This window comes from Geotrypetes seraphini, chromosome 11, assembly GCF_902459505.1.
Source record: "Geotrypetes seraphini chromosome 11, aGeoSer1.1, whole genome shotgun sequence".
NCBI lineage: Eukaryota > Metazoa > Chordata > Amphibia > Gymnophiona > Dermophiidae > Geotrypetes > Geotrypetes seraphini.
In genome coordinates this window covers 73,576,791-73,601,451 of record NC_047094.1, presented here as the reverse complement: position 1 = coordinate 73,601,451, position 24,661 = coordinate 73,576,791, and the positions used below count along the sequence as shown (strand labels likewise).

General features: G+C 43.0%; 1 protein-coding gene across 3 annotated transcripts in view; it reads left to right on the top strand.

The window, feature by feature from the left end:
* The first annotated feature begins 6,770 nt into the window (after positions 1-6,770).
* LOC117368829 (phospholipase A2 inhibitor and Ly6/PLAUR domain-containing protein-like) overlaps positions 6,771-24,661 on the top strand; it is a 56,332-nt gene continuing 38,441 nt past the window's right edge. Inside the window, exon 1 of one of the 3 annotated variants that reach the window (XM_033962564.1) lies at positions 6,771-7,269. In XM_033962564.1, the coding sequence (XP_033818455.1) occupies positions 7,218-7,269 (52 nt within the window). In that variant the 5' untranslated portion in view covers positions 6,771-7,217. The remainder of the gene's footprint in view (positions 7,270-24,661) is intronic. The other 2 variants (XM_033962566.1, XM_033962563.1) reach the window with 2 other exon arrangements.

Sequence of the window (24,661 nt, the reverse complement as noted above, 5' to 3'; positions counted from 1 at the left end):
CTCCATGATAAAGTTATCAGAGTTTATAACTAGTTTCCTCTTATTGTTCATTTATTTTATAAAGTATGCACGTACATTATAAATCCACTCCAGCTCCAATAGATATCAAACTTGTATTTGGCCAAAATAAATATTGCAATAAAGCTACTTCACATTAGATAATTTTATGAAAACAGTGTTCCATCAAGAGGCAATGAGCTTGTGAAAGCCCTGTGATAATAATTGGCATCACACCACTGATTTCATGTTCAAGCATGTGACATAGTCCCATTCCTGCCAGCTCTATGCTCCATTCTTAGTGTTTATAATTTAAAAGCACAAAAAGCACAGTTACTTACCGTAACAGTTGTTATCCAGGGACAGCAGGCAGATATTCCCACACATGGGTGACGTCACCGACGGAGCCCCACAGCGGACAGCCTCGAAAGCAGACTTGCTTGAAGATCTCGAACTTTCGAGCACTGCACCACGCCTGCGCGCGTGCCTTCCCGCCCGAACTAAGGGGCGCATCTCCTGAGAGGATCCTCGGTTCAGATACCTAGCCAAGAAGCCAACCAGGGGAGGTGGGAGGGTTGTGGGAATATCTGCCTGCTGTCCCTGGATAACAACTGTTACGGTAAGTAACTGTGCTTTATCCCAGGACAAGCAGGCAGCATATTCCCACACATGGGTGACCTCCAAGCTAAATATAAAGGGATGGAGGGAAGTTGGCATATTACGAAAAAAGATTTTGCAAAACAGATTGGCCAAAATGGCCATCCCTCCTGGATAAGGTATCCAGACAATAATGAGAGGTGAAAGTATGAACCGAGGACCAAGTGGCAGCCTTGCAGATTTCCTCAATAGGAGTTGATCAGAGGAAAGCTACAGACGCCGCCATAGCTCTAACTTTGTGGCCCGTCACTCGACCTTGCAAGGAAAGACCAGCCTGAGCATAGCAGAATGAAATGCAAGCAGCCATCCAGTTGGATATTGTGCGTTTTGATATAGGACGTCCCAACCTGTTCGGATCAAAAGATATGAAAAGTTGAGGAGATGTTCTGTGAAGTTGAGTGCGTTGGAGGTAGAAAGCCAAAGCACGTTTACAGTCCAATGTATGAAGAGCCGCCTCTCCTGGATGAGAATGAGGCTTTGGAAAAAATACAGGTAGAACAATAGACTGATTGATATGAAATTCTGAAACAACTTTAGGTAAGAATTTAGGATGAGTACGTAGAACAACCTTGTCATGGTGAAAAACTGTGAAAGGTGGATCAGCCACTAGCGCTTGTAACTCACTGACACGTCGAGCAGAAGTGAGGGCGATCAGGAAAACAGTTTTCCAAGTGAGATACTTGAGATGAGCTTTGTCAAGTGGTTCAAAAGGAGATTTCATAAGTTGAGCTAAAACAACATTGAGATCCCAAACCACAGGAGGTGGTTTAATAGGAGGATGGAGATTGAGAAGTCCTTTCATAAAACGAGAAATCATAGGATGTGCAGAAAGGGATTTTCCATCCAAAGGCTGATGAAAAGCAGCTATAGCACTAAGGTGGACTCGGATAGATGTAGTCTGAAGTCCAGATTGTGATAAATGAAGTAAATAGTCCAGAATTGATGTCAAGGAAGCAGATCTGGGAAGTAAATTACGTGTAGAACACCAAGCAGAGAATCTTGTCCACTTTTGACCATAACATTGTCTAGTTGATGGTTTTCTGGAAGCAAGTAAAATATCTTGAACAGACGGAGAAAATTGAGAAAAGTCTGTTATATAGAAAGGTACCAAGCTGTCAAATGTAGAGACTGTAGATTGGGATGAAGCAAAGATCCTTGATTCTGCGTGAGTAGAGAAGGAAATATTGGAAGAAGTAGAGGCTCCCTGGTGCTGAGTTGAAGTAGAAGGGAGAACCAAGGTTGCCTGGGCCACCGAGGAGCTATCCGAATCATGGTGGCCCGGTCTGATTTCAACTTGACTAGAGTCTTGAGAATCAGAGGAAACGGAGGAAAAGCATAAAGGAATTGATTCCTCCAGTCCAGTAGAAACGCATCCGCTTCGAGACGCTGAGGAGTATAGATGCGGGAGCAAAATTGAGGCAGTTTGAAGTTGAGAGGTGACGCAAACAGATCTATCTGTGGAGTCCCCCACCGAGCAAAAATTTGGCGAAGAGTAGGAGAATTGATTGTCCATTCGTGAGGTTGTAGAAGACGACTCAATTTGTCCGCCAAACAATTTTGTTGACCCTGAATATAAACCGCTCTGAGGAAGATGTTGTGAAGAATCGCTCAATGCCACAATTTCAGAGCTTCTTGACAGAGGGAGTGAGATCCCGTCCCTCCCTGTTTGTTGACATAATACATGGCTACTTGGTTGTCGGTACGTACTAGAATCACCATGTCGTGAAGTAGATGCTGAAAAGCTTTGAGAGCATAAAATATCGCTCTGAGTTCCAACAGATTTATAGGACACCGCCGGTCCGCTTGGGTCCAGAGCCCTTGAGTGCAAAGACCGTCCACATGAGCTCCCCATGCATACATTGACGAGTCGGTTGTGAGGACCTTCTGATGAGGAAGAGGATAAAACAGTAAACCTCTTGAAAGATTCAAAGAGAGCATCCACCAGCGGAGAGACTTCTTTAATGAAGGCGTGATGGAAATTAGTCGAGTTGGTGGATCCACTGATTGTTGCCATTGAGATGCCAGTGTCCATTGAGGAATGCGAAGGTGAAGTCTGGCAAAAGGAACCACATGAACTGTAGAAGCCATGTGACCGAGCAGAACCATCATTTTCCTTGCTGGAACAGAGGAAAGTTGGCAGAATTGTTGAGACAGTTGAAGGAGTGCATCCTGACGTGGTTGTGGAAGATATGCTCTCAGATTGATAGTGTCCAGAGTAGCTCCTATGAACTGAAGGGACTGAGAAGGAGTCAGCTGAGATTTGGGAAAATTGATGTGAAATCCCAAACTTTGCAGAAAAAGAATAGTCTGTTGGGTCGCTGCAATAACCTCTGAAAAAGAGGGAGCCTTGATGAGCCAGTCGTCTAGGTATGGAAATACTTGAAGACCCTGGTTGCGAAGAGCTGCAGCTACAACCACTAGGCATTTGGTGAAAACTCTGGGGGAAGAAGCCAGTCCGAAGGGGAGAACTCTGTACTGAAGATGAAGATTTCCTACCTGGAATCTGAGATACTTGCGAAAGGCTGGATGAATAGGGATATGAGTATAGGCCTCTTTGAGATCGAGAGAGCACATCCAATCCCCTTGATCCATCAAGGAATATAGAGTTGGCAGAGTGAGCATTCGAAATTTCTCTTTGACTAGATATTTGTTGAGAGCTCTGAGATCCAAAATCGGTCGCAAATCCCCCGTCTTTTTGGGAACTAGAAAATAACGGGAATAAAATCCCAAGTTCCTTTGTGGAAGAGGAACTTCCTCCACTGCTCGCAGGAGAAGAAGAGCTCGAGCTTCTTGAAGAAGGAGGGGAAAATGCGACTGATTTGAAAGACACTCTCTTGGATGGCGATCTGGAGGTACCTGAAGGAGTCGAAGAGAGTATCCCTCTCGTATGATGGTAAGTACCCAGAGGTCTGAAGTAATGAGCTCCCATTGGTGATAAAAAGTGGACAGGCGACCCCCTATGGGGAGGGGAGAATTTGGAAACAGAGAAATTTGAATGCTCAGGTCGAGATTGTCAAAAAGACTGAGCAGGCTTGGTGGCAGCAGGAGTCTGAGATTTTTGTTGCCTTTGTTGTGGAGGAGGCCGACGAGCAGGAGGTCTAGAAAAAGCAGGAGTTGTTTTCTGCGGATAGCGACGTGGAGTTTGTTTGAAACCTCTAGTTGGTAGAGGTTTAGGTTTTGGACGAATGAGGGAAGCAAAAGAGCGCTCATGTTCTGAAAGACACTTTGTAGCCGCCTCAATAGAGTCATCAAATAATTCATTTCCTTGACAAGGAAGATTAGCCAATCTATCCTGAAGGTTAGGATCCATGTCCACTATCCGTAACCATGCTAACCTACGCATGGCTACAGCAAATGCCGACACTCTAGACGAGAGTTCAAAGGCATCATAGGAAGCTTGTAGCATGAAGAGTCTCAACTGAAAAAGAGTCTTAAGGATATTTTTTAATTCTGATAGGCGATTGGTAGAGATGTCTGGGTAAAATGAAGATAAAATCTTTAAAAAATGGTTGAAGTAGGACGTAAATATGTAATTATAATTAAGAACTCTATTTGCCATCATAGAGTTCTGGTATAAACGACGTCCAAACTTATCCATGGTACGGCCTTCCCTACCAGGAGGAACCGAAGCATAGATTTTGGAGGGATGTGCTTTCTTCAATGATGATTCTACAACCAGAGATTGATGAGAAAGTTGAGACTTTTCATATCCTTTACAGGGGACCGTTCTATAACGAGATTCTAATTTGGATGGGATAGCAGTGATAGAATAAGGAGTTTCCATATTGCGAGTGAAGGTCTGCTGCAGAACAGGAGTCATAGGTAATCTGAGTGACTCTTTTGGTGGATGGGGAAGCTCCATATCCGCTAAGTATTCAGGAGTATATTTTGAGGTCTATGAAGGTCTATCTTGAGAGCTTGGCCCATGTCAAAGATAAATTTGGCAAAAGAAATTGATTTTGGATCAGATGTTTCCTCAGGAGAACCACTGCGAGATTTATGTTGAACTGAGTAGGATGGAGAAGCCTCTCTAGAATATGGTGAAAGGTCTGATTCCAGACGCAGAGTGACCGAAGAAACTGCACTGTGAGTTGGAGTAAGAGAATGCTTTCTTTTCAAACTCCTGGAAGGAGAAGTACCAGGTGTACGTGTTACAGAATGAGTCGAGGTATGTGGAGGACTGTCTCGACGGACTGGCTTCGACGGTGTTCTGGATCGAGAAGGGCTTCGAGTCGAGGCTCGATGATGTCAAGATCCATGCTTCGACTTCGAAGAACGAGGTAAAGAAGCCTCGGTATCCAAATTCGAAGACTCCCTCCGAAGCTTAGAAGTAACAGGTCTTGAATGCTTCGATCGATGCTTCGGAGGAGGTGAGCCCGGAGAAGACTCTGATGAAGAAATGTTCTTCGGTGTCCGGGATCGGCCTCGGGAGACTGGAAGCTCTGGTTGAGTGACAGGCTGATCAGTCCGAGGCAAGGTCGAGGACGGGACCAATTGAGCCACTAAGGAGGAAATCTGAGTGGTGAGTATAGATTTCAACATGTCCTCTAGCATCGGCACCGAGACAGAAGATTCTGACCTCGTAGGTGCAGCAGTACGCTCCGAAGAGGGCGACCTCGAAGGTGAGTATTCCCTTACCTTGGAGGTACGCTTCGAAGGTGGACGTGCCGAGGACTCTGGTGGCTTCTTGGATACGGCACCTGAAAGGGAACTCGGAGACTTACCCCCCGTAGAAGACTTCGTGGATGGCGTTGTCTTCGAGGCAACCGAAGCAGAATAGGTCGAGGCCTTCGAGACCGAAACTCCAGCCGGAGTCTGGGTCGAGGCCTTCGAGACCACAGGTGTCGAGGTCGTCGGAGTCGAAGCCTTCGAGACCGGAGCAGCCGCTACGGTCGAGGCCGGATCCGAAGATTGCTCCATGCCGAAAATTTGAAAAAATTGAGCACAACATCGCCGAAAGGCCCGTGGAGTAAGGGTGAAGCAGCGATGACAATCTTCTGGGGAATGAGAAGAACCCAGGCACTGTAAACAACGGCAGTGGGGATCGGTGACAGAAATCACCCGATTACACTGTCGACAACGTTTAAACCCGGTAAGAGGCCGGGACATGGAAAAAATAAAGTCCGTGTCGAACGAAGGAGCCTAGGCCTAGGCCCAAAGCTCGACGGCCGAACAAAAAAAGAAAAACAATATATATATATATTTTTTTTAAATATTTTTATCAAAAGAAAAAGAAAGGAAATAAAAAACAAGCACAGCGACCGACTTTAATAAAGAAACAGCCGCGGTGATGAGAAGGCAATGCTGCAGAGAAAGAAAACGTGTCTTCTTATCTCCGCGGAAATAAACGAACTGAGGATCCTCTCAGGAGATGCGCCCCCTAGTTCGGGCGGGAAGGCACGCGCGCAGGCGCGGTGCAGTGCTCGAAAGTTCGAGATCTTCAAGCAAGTCTGCTTTCGAGGCTGTCCGCTGCGGGGCTCCGTCGGTGACGTCACCCATGTGTGGGAATATGCTGCCTGCTTGTCCTGGGATAATATTATTTTTGTTTGCTTTTCACCAGGAATGGATATGAAAGGAGTGTATCTACCTACTGATCCTTCTAGTCTTACCTTCCAGAAGTGACCTTTCAGTCTAGAAACTGAAACTAAAGTCTGTAAACGTGAAAAAGGACCAGTTCCATATGTTCTGACAATCCAAGATAAGATAGCCCCTCCCCCAAGGTGATATGGTTCTGTGAATGTGGTGGAAGTTTTACTAGAACCAATTCAGAATGGGAGAGCCCCCATTCCGAAAAAAATAAACATTGAAATTAACTTAGTGTATTATGTCTCCTTCCATAGATAGAATAAAGTGTCTAAATTTGCATATATGGAAAATTGTAGACATATATTTGTTTTAAGCACTAAGATGCAATGGTGAAAAACCACAGTTTCGTCTTGCTGTGACAGAGTTCAAATGTGGTTACTTTTCCTTTTCCTTCTTGGCAGCAGCAGATCTGTGTTGGCCCAGCACCAAATTCAGCAGTGACAGTCTTGTTTCTCTGCAAAACTAGAATTGTTACCGAACGTGTTCCTTGTGGGTATATATTGAGCAGTTAGCACTGAGAGACTGTAAAACAGCTTTTATAATGGCAACGTGTAGGACAGAAACAAGGCAGACAATTCTCAACAAAATCTTAGAATGCTAGCCTAGGAGAGACATTCTGCTTTTCCCTAAAAACTCCAAGTAGATCGCTAAGACAGAGAGGGAAGGAATTTCTGGCATTGAATCTGGTTTGTGTTTGCACAGACCTGTCCCGTGCCTGCTGCCTGCCTCCTGCCTCCTGCCTCCTGCCTCGGAGGTCACTGTTCAGCTCATCTGCTTCTTTCGGGGAGGGTGTAAACCTTCAGCATAGGCCAGTTGTGTCCGGAAAAGGAGGCAGTGATGTACAACACCCCAGAAAATGCACGCTATGGTTTTTTGAAACTTGTTCATAAGTAGCATAGCCTGGGCTTCTGCATTTTTCAAGGTATAAGAGAGGATCCTGCTTTGGAGATAAATTACATCCATTTCTTTTAAGCATCATGAAGGTTTTTCTTACCAGCGTCTGCATCTTCTCTGCATTGGTAGCTACAGGTAAGGATTCTTCACATCGATTTCAGGTTTCTTTACTGTAGAGTGATATTTTCTAAGACACTGGCTATGAAAGAATGTTGTGATACAGGAAATAATGGCCAGTGGGACTGGATTTACCTCTTCTTCAGCTTCTCCAAAGCTATAGGAGGGATCCCTCCTCCCCCAGGGCTGATACAATGAGTGGTGAGGAGCCTGAGGAAAATCTGCCTGTGCAGGGCTGGTTCTACCCAATATAATCCTATTCATCACCTTCCTCACCCCACAGAAAGGACAAATCCTTCCCATGGAAATGTCCCCCTTGCTGGGGGTAAGGTGCAGTCGTCTCCACCCTTCCACTAGCAGGAGGAAAACAATTTCTCTTCTCCTCTGCTAGCCTTTTTTTAAAAGAGGGGTCCTGAAATCTAGTTCTTAGGGTCAACAACCCAGCCTGGTTTTCAGGATGTCCCCAAATGAGTGTCTGAGATCTGTTTGCATAAACTTTCTCCACTGCATGCAAATAGATATTATATACTATTCATTGTGTCCATCCTGAAAACCAGGCTGGGTTATGGACCTTGAGGACTAGATTTCAGGAGCCCTGCTTTAAAATCAAAACCTCACAGGGCCCTGTCTTATGGGACCTGCGGGCCCAGCACAATTCAAAGTTCATAGTAAAGTCAGTAAATGAGAGACCAGACAGAGATAAAGAATCATTGCTGTCCTTCTGCTGACAGACGGAAGGGAAGGGAGAGAAGACCACCCCTTTGCCTTTGCTATAGCTCTACATCTTAGAAAGGATATGAACAGGGAAGAGGGAATCCCTTTTTAAAGATATGACATAACCCATAACTGGTTCCTCATTTGCAGACCTCACTCTTCCCTCAGACCCATCCTTAAAGAACAAGGGTACCCTCCAGAGAGCAGGCACCCTAGTTCTACTCCACCTAATGTGATATCCAATCCTGATAACAATATGAGGGAATTTAAATTTCCCATTAAGAGATATTCACTGCTCCAATATCCTCATATAGTTAACTTTAATTAACTATTCAATCAACTAATCTAGTTAATTTAACTGGATAAATGTATTAATTGGTTAGTTTATCCAATTAATATTAGAACAGCTATTTATACAGCTCAGCTTAATCAGATAACTGGAGAATGGTAAATATCAGCATTATTCAGTTAAAAGTTTAACTGCCAGAGCCAGGACCAGCTTTTTCTATGCCCAGGGCAAATATTTAGAATCACATTTCTAGTTCCCATTACAGTCCTGCATTTCCTTCTCTTTCCTCTACCCACCCACTGAGTTCCTGCATAAAGGTGTAAATGTTTAGGACACTAGCATATACATACATGGATACCAAATACACACTTAATATGTTATTCTATGTCTGCAATGTTGCTTAATTTACAGGTGGGCACATACGCTTGGGCAGGGTCTGGATGGCTTATCAGCAGAGTGCACAGTTACATGCATAATTTATAGAATATTATTTATTTATTTATTCAATTTTCTATACCGTTCTCCCATGGGAGCTCAGAACAGTTTACATGTCTGTCCCGGTGGGCTCACAATCTATCTAATGTATCTGGGGCAATGGGGGAATTAAGTGATATGCCCAGGGTCACAAGGAGCAGGGTGGGATTGAACGCACAACCTCAGGGTGCTGAGGCTGTAGCTTTAACCACTGTGCCACACTCTCCCCTATCAGGGGCATAATAAAAAAAACTATAGGGTAGGGGGTGGGGGAAAAAGGGGGGATGGTGGGAGAGCCTTGGGGAGGGGGGAAAAGGGGTTTGTGGGTGGCTGTAAATGACGCATGTCTTTGTATTGAAGTGCTTTGTTAAGCGGATCTCCCGCCTATGTTCATTGTCTTATGTAACCTGTTGTCCTCTGGTTCTGTCGTTCTTTTGTTTTGTCAATAAAAATTGTTTACATTTAAAAAAATCTATAACATCCATAAACCCGCGTAAGTTGGCACTTGGATGTCTTAATTGACAGGACATCCCAGTGCCAATTTTCAAACCCATTTCCCTGGATGTCTAGTGAGGCATTCTGCTCACTGTGCATCCAAAGTTACAAGGGGGCGTGTTATTGGCAGGCCTCAGGCAGCCATAGACTTGGACATCTTGTGACAATAATCTAACCTTTTGTACAATGTCCTGGATGGAACTTAGATGTTCAAGTTTATTAAAAATTTGATTTGATCGCTTATCAGATTTCTAAGCGATGTACAGTGCCTTAAAATTGGGGATAATACATACAGCATATTTGAACACAACACTAAGGGCTCCTTTTATCAAGGTGTGCTACGGGGGTTAGCGCATGGGACATTTCATCACGCGCTAACCCCCGCGGCAGTCTAAAATCCTAAAACCTCATCAATGGAGGCGTTAGGTACTAGTGCGGCAGGCGCTTTAATGCGCGCTATTCCACGCGTTAAACCACTACTGCACCTTTGTAAAAGGACCCCTAACATGACTTGGATAAACACACAGATCAAGGTAAGGAGGGGAAAGAACTACAGTAGTTACAGGTCAGAAGAACATGAAAGGTGAAAACACTAGGGGGATGTCCTTATAGGGGCAAGAAAAGAATCTTGATTAAGATCAGTCGAGCGATTGGGTAAAGATAAGATGCAAAGAGATCCTATAAGGGGGCCTTATACTTGGAAAGCGTTTTTAAATAAGAAACTTTTTGGAGCTAGACCTCTTTTAGAAGTGTATATGTGCCACAAAGATACCCAAACTGACCAGATGACTACTAGAGGTAAGTAAGCATGACCTCACTATACTCCCCCAGTGGTAACCGACTCCCAATGTTCCCTCTAAGCTGAGCGCATGAGCGATCGCTCACTATTTTCAGTGGCGTCGCTCTTACTTTTTCTTGTGTCGCTCATTCGAGCGCGGGCAGAGGTGAGAGGAAGCGGTGGCGGCGGTCTGCCCTGCTCGCGCAGGACCAGCGAGATCAACATCAACAATTTCCTGCCGGTCCACACAGGACCTAGTCACTTCAAGGTTCATTAAGGGGATGCTCAGGAACACAGGCTGTGCAGACCACACAAACTACGTACAATATAACGTGAATGGTATCAAAATAAAGGGTGCTCTCAGTGTGAACCACCAGCGATAGGAGTCCAGCTCCAACACTTCACTTCTAGGTAGAGGTGATAAACCCCCACCTGCACACCATCATAGAGCACCCTGAGTGTGCTGAAAATCAAAGTGAAAATTTCCACCAATTTAAACCAATAAATCAACAGGTGAATAAACCAATGTGACCCGAGCGACCCCTAAACGAACCCTGCCAGCCAAACCCCCCGAAAAATGCAACAAAAAAATCAAACTACACCATACGAGACAAAAGTCAATACTTATCTGTAAAATAACAGAACTATAACGCAGGAAAAATGGGGAGAGACAGGAATGAGATGGGAAGGGGGGTCAGCAGAGAAATTGAGAGGGAGAAAGATGTTAGATCTGGTGTAGGAGAGATAAAAATTAAGAGAGCAGTGAATCTGGAATGAATCATGTAAAAACGAGAGAGGGGCATAGGCTGGATGGAAAGGGGAGAGGGGCATAGAAAGAAGACAAATACCATATGGAAGGGGGAGAGGTCAGACAGTAGATGGAAGGGGCAGATGCTGGATTGAAGAGACAGAGAAGGCAGACGCTGGAAGGAAGAGAGTGAAAAGAAGATGAAAGCAGAAACCAGAGACAACAAAAGGTAGAAACAAATAATTTTATTTCTATTTTGTGATTTGAATATATCAGATTTGAAATATATATCCCGCTAGAGCTGGTGTTAGACATAACTGGGGACTGCAAAGTCCAGGCAGTGGCTTAGGGCTCTCTCTGACCAGGGGGGCAGTTGCCCTAGTTGCACTCCCCTAACCCTATTCCTGCTATGTGTGACTGCGGTATTCTGTTAGCATGATATTTCTGTGTAGCATTCTGTAATAATTTGGCTTATTCAGTTTTCTTGATAGTAGAGGGGATATATGTGAAGGGGAGGGGAGACAAGGGTTTTGTTGATCCTTACTCTGTATTATTTGTATTTATAAAATGACAATTGTACAGAATATTGTTTCTTTTTATACTTTAATAAAATACATTCAGTATGAAATCATAACTGAGGCTTGTGCGGATGGGATCAGATGGTTTGCAAGGACCGAGCTCGCGGAGACGGGGCGGAAACGGGTTTTTGGAAAACTGAAAAGAATCAAAGAGAATATTTGTGAAGATTGAAGAACTGATGATATTACGTAATTAAAAAAAACTTTAAGTAAATTGTTTTTCTTCTAAGTTTTGAGTATTTAACCCTCCCACAATCTCACGAGCACTCGTCCTCCGCGCTTGCTCATAAATTTGTGGAGTATGTAACTTGTCGCTCATGCATATTTTTTTTCGCACACACTTCATCAATCCTTAGAGGGAACATTGCCTCCCACCCCCAAATTTCTGAATGAAACAGTACATACCTGTCTCTAGAACAGCATCTGGTATGGGAAAGCATAGTAGAGCAGCACACAGGTGTCTTAAGTAGCCTGGTGAGCGGGCTAGTGAACCATAGAGAGGAGGACCTAGGTCTATAAGTCACTCTAACCACTCCATTTGTGGTGGAAAGTTTGAGCAGTGGTTAAAGCTACAGCCTCAGCACCCTGGGGTTGTGGGTTCAAAGCCACGCTGCTCCTTGTGACCCTGGGCAAATCACTTAATCCCCCCATTGCTCCAGGTACATTAGGTAGATTGTGAGCCCGCTGGGACAGACAGGGAAAAATGCTTGAGTACCTGAATAAATTAATATAAACAGTTCTGAGCTCCCCTGGGAGAACGGTATAGAAAATTGAATAAATAAATAAAAATAAAATAAAAATATTGTCATATAAGTGTCACCTGTAGCCATAAGGGCTGTTGGGATAGTAGGTGGGTATAGTAGGTTTTGGGAGAGTTTTGGAAGGTTCAGCATAAATGATAAGGGGGTTATGATGAGATGTACATCTGACACCCTTTATGTGAAGTTCACAGCAGTGCCTTCTAAGGTGTCCCACTGCTCTTTTGGTATGTCTGTGTTGTTACTCCATTACAATGCTGTCCTTTCTCATATCTAAATAGTGTGCATTTGGACATTTTATATTTGTACATTTTTGTGGTCAAAAATGCCTAAAAAAGTTAGATGTTATACCTAAAAAAGTTGGACATCATGGCGGGCAAGACATCCAAGTAGGTAATTTTCAAAAACTATGGACGTCTATAGGCTTCCCCCACATTGTTATTAAGAGGTTGCTATGGTAGGCCATCACATGTCTATAGTGTTCCCTACACTCTCCCTCATGTTTCCCAAGCCCATTTATCTCCACCCTCTCTCACTCCCTTCCCCCTTCAGCTGCATATATGTTGCCATTTAGAGATCTATCTGTTTGCATACCCTGTTACCCATAAGCTAAAATTTTTCATGTCTGTATTGTTTAATTGAAAGTAGTGTCTACTTGTATTACCTTTGAGATGTGATGTCACAGTTGTCTGTTTTCTTGGAAACAATTGTATATCTCCTGACAATTGTCATCTTGTTGCACCTTCTCGCTGCTGTTGGTAGCCTGTTTTTCACAACACCACCTCATATCATGTTTGGATTAATAAACTGTCTTAACAGGTCCCTTCTGTCACATGTCCTTCATTGTTACATGTATCTGGGGAACAGCTGTTTGCACATTTTCTGAGGCCACATGCATGATTCTGTTGGATGCATAGTCATGGTCCCTGATGGCTACAAAGTGCACTGCTCTTCATCTTTGACCACTATGCTGTTTCAGTGACCTGCTCTGTAGTCTAAGGTCCAGGTTAGTGAAACGACATGAGTGGAGAAAAATGGTCTGTCAAGAAGTTTGAAACTCCCAGTTTTTATTTGTAATAATAGTCATTTTTATTTTACTCTTTTAAGTATATCATAATAAGTATCTGACACCAAGTATCAGTATCTGACACTAAGTCATGTATGCAGGTAAATTAGGGAAATCCATTTTCTTCAAATTCACTGAGATTTGGAATAACCTCCCTGCCCCGCTGCTGAATCTAGGCTCATTCCAATTATTCTGAAAGCATCTGAAAACCTGGCTTTTCTCCAAAACGTAAAGCTATCTATTTAAAATGTAAAGCTAGATATCCTCTTCATAACCTCTAATTTCTTATTACGTCCTTCCCTCATTTATTGAATTTACCTGTAAACCGTGCTGAGCTCTATCTTTATGGAGATGATGCAATATACAAACTTAAGATTTAGTTTATCTGGAAGACTACGCTTCAGTCGGGAAAGTGGGATGTGTGATTATGATGGGGTTGTTGTTTGGGTTATGAGGCATCAACCTTTACTCTCTGTAGCCTATTAGCTGGCTAAACTTCTTTAGGAATGTCTGACCAATGTGATGCAGTTATCTTTGTATCACTGTCCATGCCTCCCTCAGCTTGCATTAACTTTAGCTATGTTCTCTGTTTTATATTCCATATCTCTTCCCTCAGCCTCTCTTTCCCTCACAACCTCTTACCTACAGTGTAGCTCTTCTTCCTTAGCCAGCCAATCAGTTGTAGAGGAGATGGGACCAATAGGTTAACAGACATCAACCTTCAGTCCTGGTTTTCCCTGCAGCCTATTGGCTGACTAAGCTTTCTTAGCAATCTGACCAATGGGCTGCAGAGAGAGATAGAAGCAGTACCTACAGAGACATTGCTTTAGCAACCTTTAGTCCTGGTTTTCCCTGCAGCCAATTGGCTGACTAAAATACCTTTGGCATGTCTGACCAATAGGCTGTAGGGAGATACGGGAGCAGTAACTACAGAGACAGTGCCTTAGCAACCTGCTTAGCAACCTTCAGTCTTGTTTTTCCTTGCAGTTTATTGGCTGAGTAAGCTTCCTTAGGAATGTCTGACCAATGGGCTGTAGGGAGTGGTGGGAGCAGTAGCTAGTAGCTTGAGAGAGAGTGCCTTAGCAGCCTTCAGTTCTGCTTTTCCCATCAGCCTATTGGCTGGCCAAGCTTAAGAACATAAGAATTACCAAACTAGGACAGACTGAAGATCCATCAAGCCCAGTATCCAGTTTCCAACAGTGGCCAACCCAGGTCCCAAGTATTTAGCAAGATCCCAAGTAGTAAAACAGATTTTATGCTGCTTATCCTAGGAATAGGAATGTCTGACCAATGTGCTGCAGTTATGTTTGTATCAGTTTCCATGCTTCCCTCAGCATGTATTAACTACAGCTGTGTTCTCCCTTTTACATTTTATCTCTTCCCTCAGCCTGTTTCCCTTAGAACCTCTTAGCTACGGTACTCTGCATGTTTTCTTCCTTAGGCAGCCAATAAACTGCAGAGGAGACAGGAGCAATAGGTTATGGTACATAACACAATGCTTTATTTCTATCTCTCAAACATATAATTCTATGCAGTTCACATAAGAGAAAACTGTACATTTACAGTGAAGTAATACAATCAGTATCATTCCCCAAATCTGTCTAAACAAATAGGTTTTCAAAAGTTTCCTATAATGTTGATAAGACTGGAAAGCCAATACCAGGGGGCCAAGCTTTCCTTCCCACTTTGCCTGCCAACATAACATCTTTTCCACATATTTTGTTTTCAGACAGCCCCTTATTGTACAGAATACAGAAAAAGTGGGATTTCAAGAAGAACATGTTAAAACATTAAAATAAAATTGTTCAGTCAGATAGCTAGGCAATAAACCATAAACAAAACATCCATATTTAAAAATTGTCCTGATTTTCATAGGAAGCCAGTGTAATTTTAAAAGATAAGGTGTGACATGATCATTTTTTTCCAATTTAAAACTTAATTAAACCACTGCATTCTGGATTAATTGCAATCTTTGAAAGTGCTGTTGATAACCAGTAAAATAAACAATGTTACAGTAGCCTAATACTGATAAAACCAAAGATTGCACAAACAATCCTTTGCTTAGCAACCTTCAGTTCTGGTTTTTACCTGCAGCCTATTGACTGGTTAAGCTTCTTTAGGAATGTTTGACCAATGTGCTGCAGTTATGTTTGTATCAGTTTATATGCCTCCCCCTGCTTGTATTAACTTCAACTGTGTTCTCCCTTTTACATTTTATATCTCTTCCCTCAGCCTCTGTTTCCCTCAGAACCCCTTAGCTACCTTTCAGGTTTTCTTCTTTAGGCAGTCAATAAGCTACAGAAGAGGCAGGAGCAATAGGTTATGATACATCCTTCAGTCCTGTTTTTCCTTGCAACCTATTGGCTGGCTAAGCTTCTTTAGGAATGTCTGACCAATGTGCTGCAATTATGTTTGTATCAGTTTCTGTGCCTCTCCCAGCTTGTATTAACTTCAGCTGTGTTCTCCCTTTTACATTCCATGTGTCTTCCCTCAGCCTCTGCTTCCCTCAGAACCCCTTAGCTACACTGCAGGTTTTCTTCCTTAGACAGCTAATAAGCTGCAGAAGAGACAAAAGTAATAGATCATCCTTTGCTTACCAACCTTCAGCTCAAGTTCTGTTTTTCCATGCAGCCTATTGACTGGCTGGCTAAGCTTCCTTGTCTGACCAATGGGCTGTAGGGGTAGGTGAGAACACCCGTTTGCCCACCCCCAAATGAATTTTGCTGAACTCCAGTCCTAGCTAAATCACTTTCTCGAACTGAAAACTGTAGATTGACCCCATTTCATCAAAATCTTTAGAGCCATTTTCAAGATCACAGTCAGATGTTGCTCACTTTATACTATATGATAGAATGCTTTCACATTTTTGAGAAATACACATTATTATAGATGTGCTTCTTAACAAAAGAGTAATACAATAGGCATAGAAAAAAATTGCTTCTTAAAGCCAAAATTATATCAAATTAGGCTAAGTGGAGCAACACAGGTCTGGCCAACTAAAGCAATATGTTTAGCAGTGTATGACCTCTGCAAATAAGAATTTCCTTTCTCACCCTTAAATGGTTTATTTCTCTTAGCCTGGCACTATTCTGTGAGCATTTTCTCAAAGTGTTATTAATTACTTGGTCATAATCACATTCTATTCTATGAAGTACTGAATAGGCTTTACTATTCTGGGAGATTTCAGATAGCCTGCTGATAGTCTACAGTACTATGTAGCACTGTTTCATAACTCAGGGGAGGGTACCCCTCCTTTGCGGGGAACATAGGTCCAGCAAATCCATATCTTTCTACTAGAGTCACAGGATTGGGACACACATGTTTTCAAAAAACAATTGCAAATTGCAGTCACTTTAAATATCATAATTAGCTTTTCAACATTATACATCTACTCTTGCAATTATTTGCAGAGAATATGGTGACACCTTTTAGCATAGCAGCTAGTAACATCAAGTAAGCTGATAATGTCCCATATGTCCAGCTAGTAACATCAAGTAAGCTGATAATGTCCCATATGTTCTGATGAAATGTAGTTGGTATAGTCCACAGGATATGGGAAAGATAGACCTCCTTTTCAGTCATTGGGATGTTGTCAGTTACTTGTAAGCTGGATTTGCCACAGTTGGAAATAGGGTCTGGCCACTGTTATACTCTTCCTGGGCATGCCTCCAACAGATGCTGCAGGAGCCCCACAATTTGCCCCACAATTTGACCTTGGTGCTGCACCTCCTCCAGCAAGTTCTCTGCCTAGGGCTGGGCAGGTGGCCCCTGAGGCTCTTCTGCCCCCCTCCTCCTCCTCCTTTAGGATGACATGTCTGCACAGGATCCTCCTCTATCTCTGTGCCTTGGAGTGGCACCTTCCAAGCTCCCTGGTCCACCGTCTGATGTTCCTGAGCCACCTCCTGCTCCTCCTGGCCCTCGGCTTCCTGGCCCTCAGCTTCCTAGCCCTCATCCTCAGCCTCATGGCCCTCCTTCTCAGCCTGTGTATGGTAAAGACTGAGTTAGAGTGAGCACATCATACATGGGTTGCATAGTAGTCCTGCTGAGGGTCAGGAGGCAGGGAACAGCACAGGTATATGTTTATCTTCTGGCAGCAGGCTGTCAAGTCTGAAGGGTGGCACTATTGAGATAACATAGTATAAAATCATGACAAGTGGCCTGTCATTGTATGACAGAGGGTGGGGTTCAGCAATAATCCACGGATGGGACCATTGGGTGTATACATGGTTGTGGGAGCAGACATATTGGGAATATATTCACACTCGCACCAAGAAGAGATTGGAATTATACTCACATTGTAACACAAATGCTCCAATCAATAAAGAATCTCTTATTACAACGCACATTCTGTGCAAATGGATATATATTCCAATGCTGTCTGAAGCCCACAAGAGGAGCTTGTGCTACTTCCTGAGCATTGCCCCAACTGTAGAGCCACCTCTTCCTCGAAGATGGCAGAGTTGTGGTTTGAAGGTAGGTGATGTGACCTTTGGGTACCTGTCTGTGTATGGGAGTCATTCTAACTGTTGACCAGCTTAGTGGTATTTGGGATGACAATGTAGGCCCTTACTGAAAAATAATCTTTGAAGGTGCATGGGGAGGGGGGAGGAGCGCATATGGATATAGGTAAGGTTCTGTGGAATAGGAGAGGGAGATAGAGAGAGAGTTTTTAGGGGAGGCCCTGTGCTGAAAATATGTACTGGGCTGCTGGTTTTAGACTTTCAGGTATACCTTGCAAAGAGGGAAGAGAAGGGAAAACAGAGTGATGCCAGAAAACAAAGGGGGGGGAGGAGGGAAAAGAAGGAAGGGAGAGAGATGCCAGACTGTGGGAAGGAGAGGAGAAAGATCTCAGACCATAGGAGGGGGAAAGGGTGAAGACAGATAGACCATAGGAGAGAGAAAGAGAGGAAGGAAATGGTACACAGGGATGAAGGGGAAGGGGAGAGAGAGGGAGGACATGGTGCACAGGGATGGGAGGAGTGGGGGAAGAAGAAGGGGAGAGAAAGGGAGGAGATGGTCATTGGGATGGGAGGTGTGGGGAAGGTAAGAAAATGGAAGAAATGCTGTTTATGGATAGATGGGAATAGGGGAGAAGATGGTACACATGGATAGTTTCAAGTTTATTTAAAATTTCATATACCGCCCAATCAGCCTTCTAGGCGGTGTACACTGTCTATGAGATAACAATACATTATTTAAAACAATAATAGTTATTAAAAACAATTTAAAAACAAACAGATAACAATACATCATTTAAAACAATAATAGTTATTAAAAACAATTTAAAAACAAACAGAAACAAAAAGGGAAACAGGGTAGAACTACAATTATCAAGTAAAAAGAAAGAACATATAGGGAAAAAACAAAAAGAGGGGTGTGAAAAGGTAGAATAAAACTATGTAGCCCTGAAAAGGACATTTAGGTCTCGAAAACATCAAGAAAAAGAAATGTTTTTAATTTATCTTAAAATGTTGAAGAGATGGAGCGCTGACAGAGAAAATGGTAGACCTCACTGTGCTGATAAACTTCAAAGATGGGATAGATAAAAGATTTTTATAAGATGATCTTAAAGTCTTAGAAGAACTATAGAGAATAAGAAGATTATTAATAAATTCGGGTTGACTATTTTGTCTAGTTTTAAAGGTTAGTAAAATAATTTTGTATGTGATTCTGTGCTCTACTGGCAACCAATGAGCTTTATAAAGGAGGGAAGTGACATGGTCTAACTTCTTTGCATTAAATATAATCTTTACTGCCATGTTCTGTATAATTTGATGGGAAGGGAAGATGTGGAAAAGTAGACAGATTTGAGGAGGAAGCAGAAAAATGGAAGAAAGTTGAATGTTAAAAGTTAATGCTAAAGATGGATATAGGTGAGAAAATAAAGGAGAGAAAACCAGCAATTGGATAAGAAGGCCCTGGAAACACAGTTAAGAGCACAGACAGAAGGAAATGCAACCAAAGATTGGGAAAAGATGAATAGAAAAATCAACTCACCAAACAAAAGGTAAGAAGAGTGATTTTATTTTAAATTTAGTGATTGAAATGTGTCAGTTTTGAGAATGTATATCTGCTGTCTATATTTTGCACTGTTCAGGAAGAAATATATTTATTTCTATTTCTCAGGTGTTGTATTGCATGCAGAACCTGGCATCTTAGGGTTTTGTTTGTGTATGTTAGAACTTTTAGTCTATGGACTTATATTTGCATAGGGTTTATCTGCACATGTGACCAAAGCCAGGTGTTCTGGTAGAAATGAATATCATGAAGTGCTATTGATGTCTAGGCCACAAGTAGGAAGATATTTGTCAGCAGTTCGTCAGGATTTTGGAAGGCTCCGAGTTCGGGGCTACGCCTGGAGGGCCTCTGCACATGTGCGGATGTTGACGTGATGGCATTACATGCATGCACGCATGAGCGTGATGTCATCATATCGAGTCCACGCATGCTTGGAGGTCCTCTAGATGTGACCCAAAGCTTAGGGAAGGAATCATGAGGTTCATGTGAGAGAGAGAGCTGGAGGCAGAATGGGGCAGATGGGGCAGAACAGGGCAGGACCAGGGATGGAATGGGGTGGGGCTGGGGGTAGAATGGGGTAGGTCCAATTGTCCTCTTTTTTTAAAGAGGAAATCTGGTAACCCTATCCCTGCCTGCTGTTTCTCCAGGCCCTTACCTTCAAAGAAACAAAGAAAATGACGGCAGAAAAGGGCCATGGCCCATCAAGTCTGCCCACTCTAATGACCCACCCCCCTAACTTCTTCCACTAAGAGATCCCACATGCCTATCCCATTTTTTCTTAAAATCTGGCACGCTGCTGGCCTCAATTATCTGCAGTGGAAGATCATTCCAATGATCAACCACCCTTTCGGTGAAGAAATACTTCCTAGTGTTGCCATGAAATTTCCTGCCCCTGATTTTCAGCGGATGCCCTCTTGTGGCCATGGGTCCTTTAAGAAAAAAGATATCATCTTCCACCTCGATATATTTGAATGTCTCAATCATGTCTCCCCTCTCTCTGCATTCCTCGAGTGAATATAGCTGCAATTTACTCAGCCGTTCCTCATACGAGAGATCCTTGAGTCCTGAGACCATCCTGGTGGCCATTCGCTGAACCGACTTAGCTCTCAGCACATCTTTTTGGTAATGTGGCCTCCAGAATTGTACACAATATTCCAGATGAGGTCTCACCATGGATCTGTACAACGGCAATATGACTAAGGGCTTTCGGCTGATGAAACTTCTATGGATAAAGCCCATCATTTGTCTAGCCTTGGATGAAGCTTTCTCCACTTGATTGGCAGTTTTCTTATCTTCACTAATGATCACTCCTAAGTCTCGTTCTGCTACAGTCCTAGCTAAGGTCTCACCATTTAGGGTGTAATTCTGCATGGATTTCTGCTGCCAAGGTGCATGACCTTACACTTTTTGGCATTGAAGCTTAGTTGCCAAGTCGAGGACCAATGTTCCAGTAAGAGTAGGTCCTGCGTCATACTGTCAGGCAATGTGCTTTTGCCTACTATGTTGCATAGTTTGGCATCATCAGCGAATAATGTAATTTTACCTTGAAGCCCCTGAGCCAGGTCTCTTACGAAAAATTTAAATAGAATTGGGCCCAAGACCAAGCCCTGCGGCACTTCACTGATCACCTCTGACGTTTCGGAGAGGGTACCGTTAACCACCACCCTCTGAAGTCTACCTCTAAGCCAGTCTTTAACCCATGCAGTTAATGTTTCACCTAATCCCATCAAACTCATCTTGCTCAATAACCTGCGGTGTGGGACGCTATCAAAAGCTTTACTGAAGTACAAGTACAAGACGTCCAGGGACTCCCCCATATCCAGCTTTCTTGTTACCCAGTCAAAGAAGCTGGTTAGATTGGATTGGCAGGACCTTCCCTTTGTAAATCCATGTTGATGGGGATCACATAGATTCTCCTCGTTCAGGATCGTATCTAATTTATGTTTGATTAGTGTTTCCATAAGTTTACTCACTATTGATGTGAGACTCACCGGTCTGTAATTCGTAGCCTCCGTCCCTTTTTGTGGAGTGGAATGATGTTAGTTGTTTTCCAGTCCAACGGGACTCTTCCTGTACTTAGGGAAAGATTGAAGAGCGCGGATAGCGGTTCCGCGAGGACGTCACTCAACTCTAAGCCCCCTGGGGTGTAGTTTGTCTGGTCCCATGGCTTTGTTCACTTTGAGTCTTGATAGTTCATAGTAGACGCTGCTGGGCGTAAACTCGAAATTTCGAAATGGGCCTTCGGAGCTTTCCCTTGTCTGCAATTGTGGACCGGATCCAGGCGCCTCGCAGGTAAAGACGGAGCAGAAGTATTCATTGAGTAATTCGGCTTTATCGGAGTCTGATTTTACATAATTCCCGTCTGGTTTTCTGAGGCGTACTATCCCATCTGTGTTTCTTTTTCTGTCATTAATATATCTGAAGAAGGATTTATCCCCTTCTTAATGTTTTTTTCCTCCTTCAACCTCTGATGCTGCTTCCCCTCACGATCTATCTCCCGACCCTCTCTCCTACCTCCTTCCCACTGTAAATTAATCTTCAGGCAGCCGGTGACAGCAGCAACGAGGTGAACCTGCTACTGCTGGCCTGCCCCAGAAGCTGCCTCTCTGCAGTGATTTCCTGCTGTTTCATAGGCAGAACTTGCAGAGAGGCACATCTGAGGCAGGCCGGCGATAGCAGGCTCACTTCATTGCTGCTGCTGCTGCTGCTGCCGGCTGCCCGAAGATTAAATTAAAGTGGACGGCTGGGGAGGAGGTAGGAGAGGGAGTCAGGAGATAGAGGCTGGAAAACAGCATAGAGGGAGGAAGAGGGGCTGAAGAAATAGCATGGAGGGAGGGGGCTGGAGAAATACCAGGGAGGAAAGGCTGGAAAGAAACATCATAGAAGGAGGGAGTTGAAGAGAGTTCAAAGTTGTCAAAACGCATGCAGATTGTTAAAAATTGCAGTCAGACCTTAGGAAAATGGAAGACTGGGCGTCCAAGTGGCAGATGAAATTTAATGTGGACAAATGCAAAGTAATGCGCATTGGGAAGAATGACCAAAATCACAGTTACCAGATTCTAGGGTCTACCTTGGGGGTTAGCGCCCAAGAAAAGGATCTGGGTGTCATTGTAGACAATCCGATTAAACCTTCCACGCAATGTGCAGTGATAACCAAAAAAGCAAACAGAATGCTAGGAATTATTAAAAAAGGAATGGTTAGCAAGACTGAGAATGTTATAATGCTCCTGTATCACTCCATGGTGCAACTTCACCTGGAGTATTGTGTTCTGTTCTCATCTCCTTACCTCATAAAAGATATAGCGGTACTAGAAAAGGTTCAAAGAAGAGCGACAAATACGATAAAGGGGATGGAACTTCTCTCGTATGAGGAAACACTAAAAAGGTTAGGGCTCCTCAGTTTATCCATCGAAACATAGAAACATGATGGCAGATAAAGGCCAAATGGCTCATCTAGTCTGACCATCCGCAGTAACCATTATCTCTTTCTATCTCCGAGAGATCCCACAAGACGGTTGAGGGGAGATATGATTGAAGTCTACAAAATCCTGAGTGGACTACAACGGGTACAAGTGGATCAATTTTATACTCCATCAAAAATTACAAAGACTAGGGGACATGAAGTTACAGGGAAATACTTTTGAAACCAATAGGAGGAAATATATTTTCACTCAGAGAATATTTAAGCTCTGGAATGCATTACCAGAGGTTGTGATAAGAGTGGATAGCATAGCTGGTTTTAAGAAAGGTTTGGACAATTTCCTGGAGGAAAAGCCTATAATCTGTTATTGAGAGAAACATGGGGGAAGCCACAGCTGGGTTTTGGTCAGGTACTACGGACCTGGATTGGCCACCCGGAGAACAGGCTACTGGACTTGATGGACCATTGGTCTAACCCAGTTAGGCTATTCTTATGTTCATCCATGTAAGGAAATTCTTTCTTTCCTAAAACTCTCCTGGAGACCCATGGGAGTCAAGGCATGCTGTGTTTGCTTGCTGTATTTTTCATAATTGCATTTACATGGAATGCGAAAAACAGGTCAGGACAGAGATCTTAACCAGCATCACTGTGGCAGCCTTTCTGTCCTGTTCTGTGTTTGTATCTGTATCCTACTTTCTTCAAGGTGGACTCAAGGCAGTTTACAGTAATAACATTTCACAACCATTAATGAGATAGTTTTCAAAACAACATAGGTATATCAGTTCTCACAGAGAAAGCATGTGTGTACTTTTGTTTGGAGAATTGCCTAAGGGAAATTCAGCCCCAACGTTATGCATCTGCTGTTTCTCTGAATATTTGTTCCCTTCATGATAATTTGCTTGTTTTTTTTGAAAATGCTTCATTACATGTGCCCTTTCCTACCCCCACTGAATGTTATTAAACATCTACCAAAAGGGAGACTGATAGATTCTCAGACTGTTGATTTATGAGGTAAGTCAGCATAATTCTGCATAATTAGCCTTTGAAAATGATCTTCCTTGTAGCATATTAGAATACATAATGCAACTCAAAAATACAAAAATATATTAGCTTTACTACTAATGTAGCAGGATGCTCCTTGCATTAACATGATTATTTTGGATCCTTCCTACAGAATAATGGCATTCAGTATAACCCTAATCTGACCAACTGGAGTCTCACCTCAACATATTTTTATGCTAGGTTATTTTTGTGCTAAAACAAATAATCAGGTGGTGAGTCAGCGATTTGTTGCTTAGTTATCACTCAGTGCAGCATTGTTATTAAAACACATTTTGGTGAGATACTATTTAAACATAGTTTTATTTCTTCTGTTGTCCTCAAATGCCCTATAACGCTATTTGAATTCAAAAGTGTTTATTACAGTAAATAAATAAAAACAAGAGAAAAAGGAAACCAACATGGTTCTCCAAACTAGTGGCGGGGAAAATAAAGGCAAAAGAGTTGGCGTTCCTGAAATATAAAAAACCCCAAGAAGAGTAAAGAAAGGACTACTGGGTGAAACTGAAGGAAGCCAAGAGGGAGATACGTCTGGTGAAAGCGCAAGCGGAAGAGCAAATAGCTAAAAATGTAAAAAAGGGAGACAAATTTTTTTTCAGATATATCAGTGAAAGGAGGAAGATGAAAAGTGTAATTGCTAAACTAAACAATGCTAGGAACCGATATGTGGAGAGTGATGCAAATGTGCTAAACAAATACTTCTGCTCTGTGTTCATGGAAGAAAATTCTGGAGAAGGACCGAGATTGTCTGGCAAAGTTACCTGGGAAAATTGAGTAGATTCTGCGCCGTTCACGGAGGAAAGTGTTTATGAACAACTTGAAAAACTGAATGTAGACAAAGCGATGGGACCGGACGGGATCCATCCCAGGATACTGAGGGAGCTCAGAGAGGTTCTGGCGGGTCCTATTAAACATTTGTTCAACAAATCTCTGGAAATGGGAGTGATTCCTATGGATTGGATGAGAAAGGATGTGGTCCCTTTTCACAAAAGTGGTCACAAGGATGAAGCGG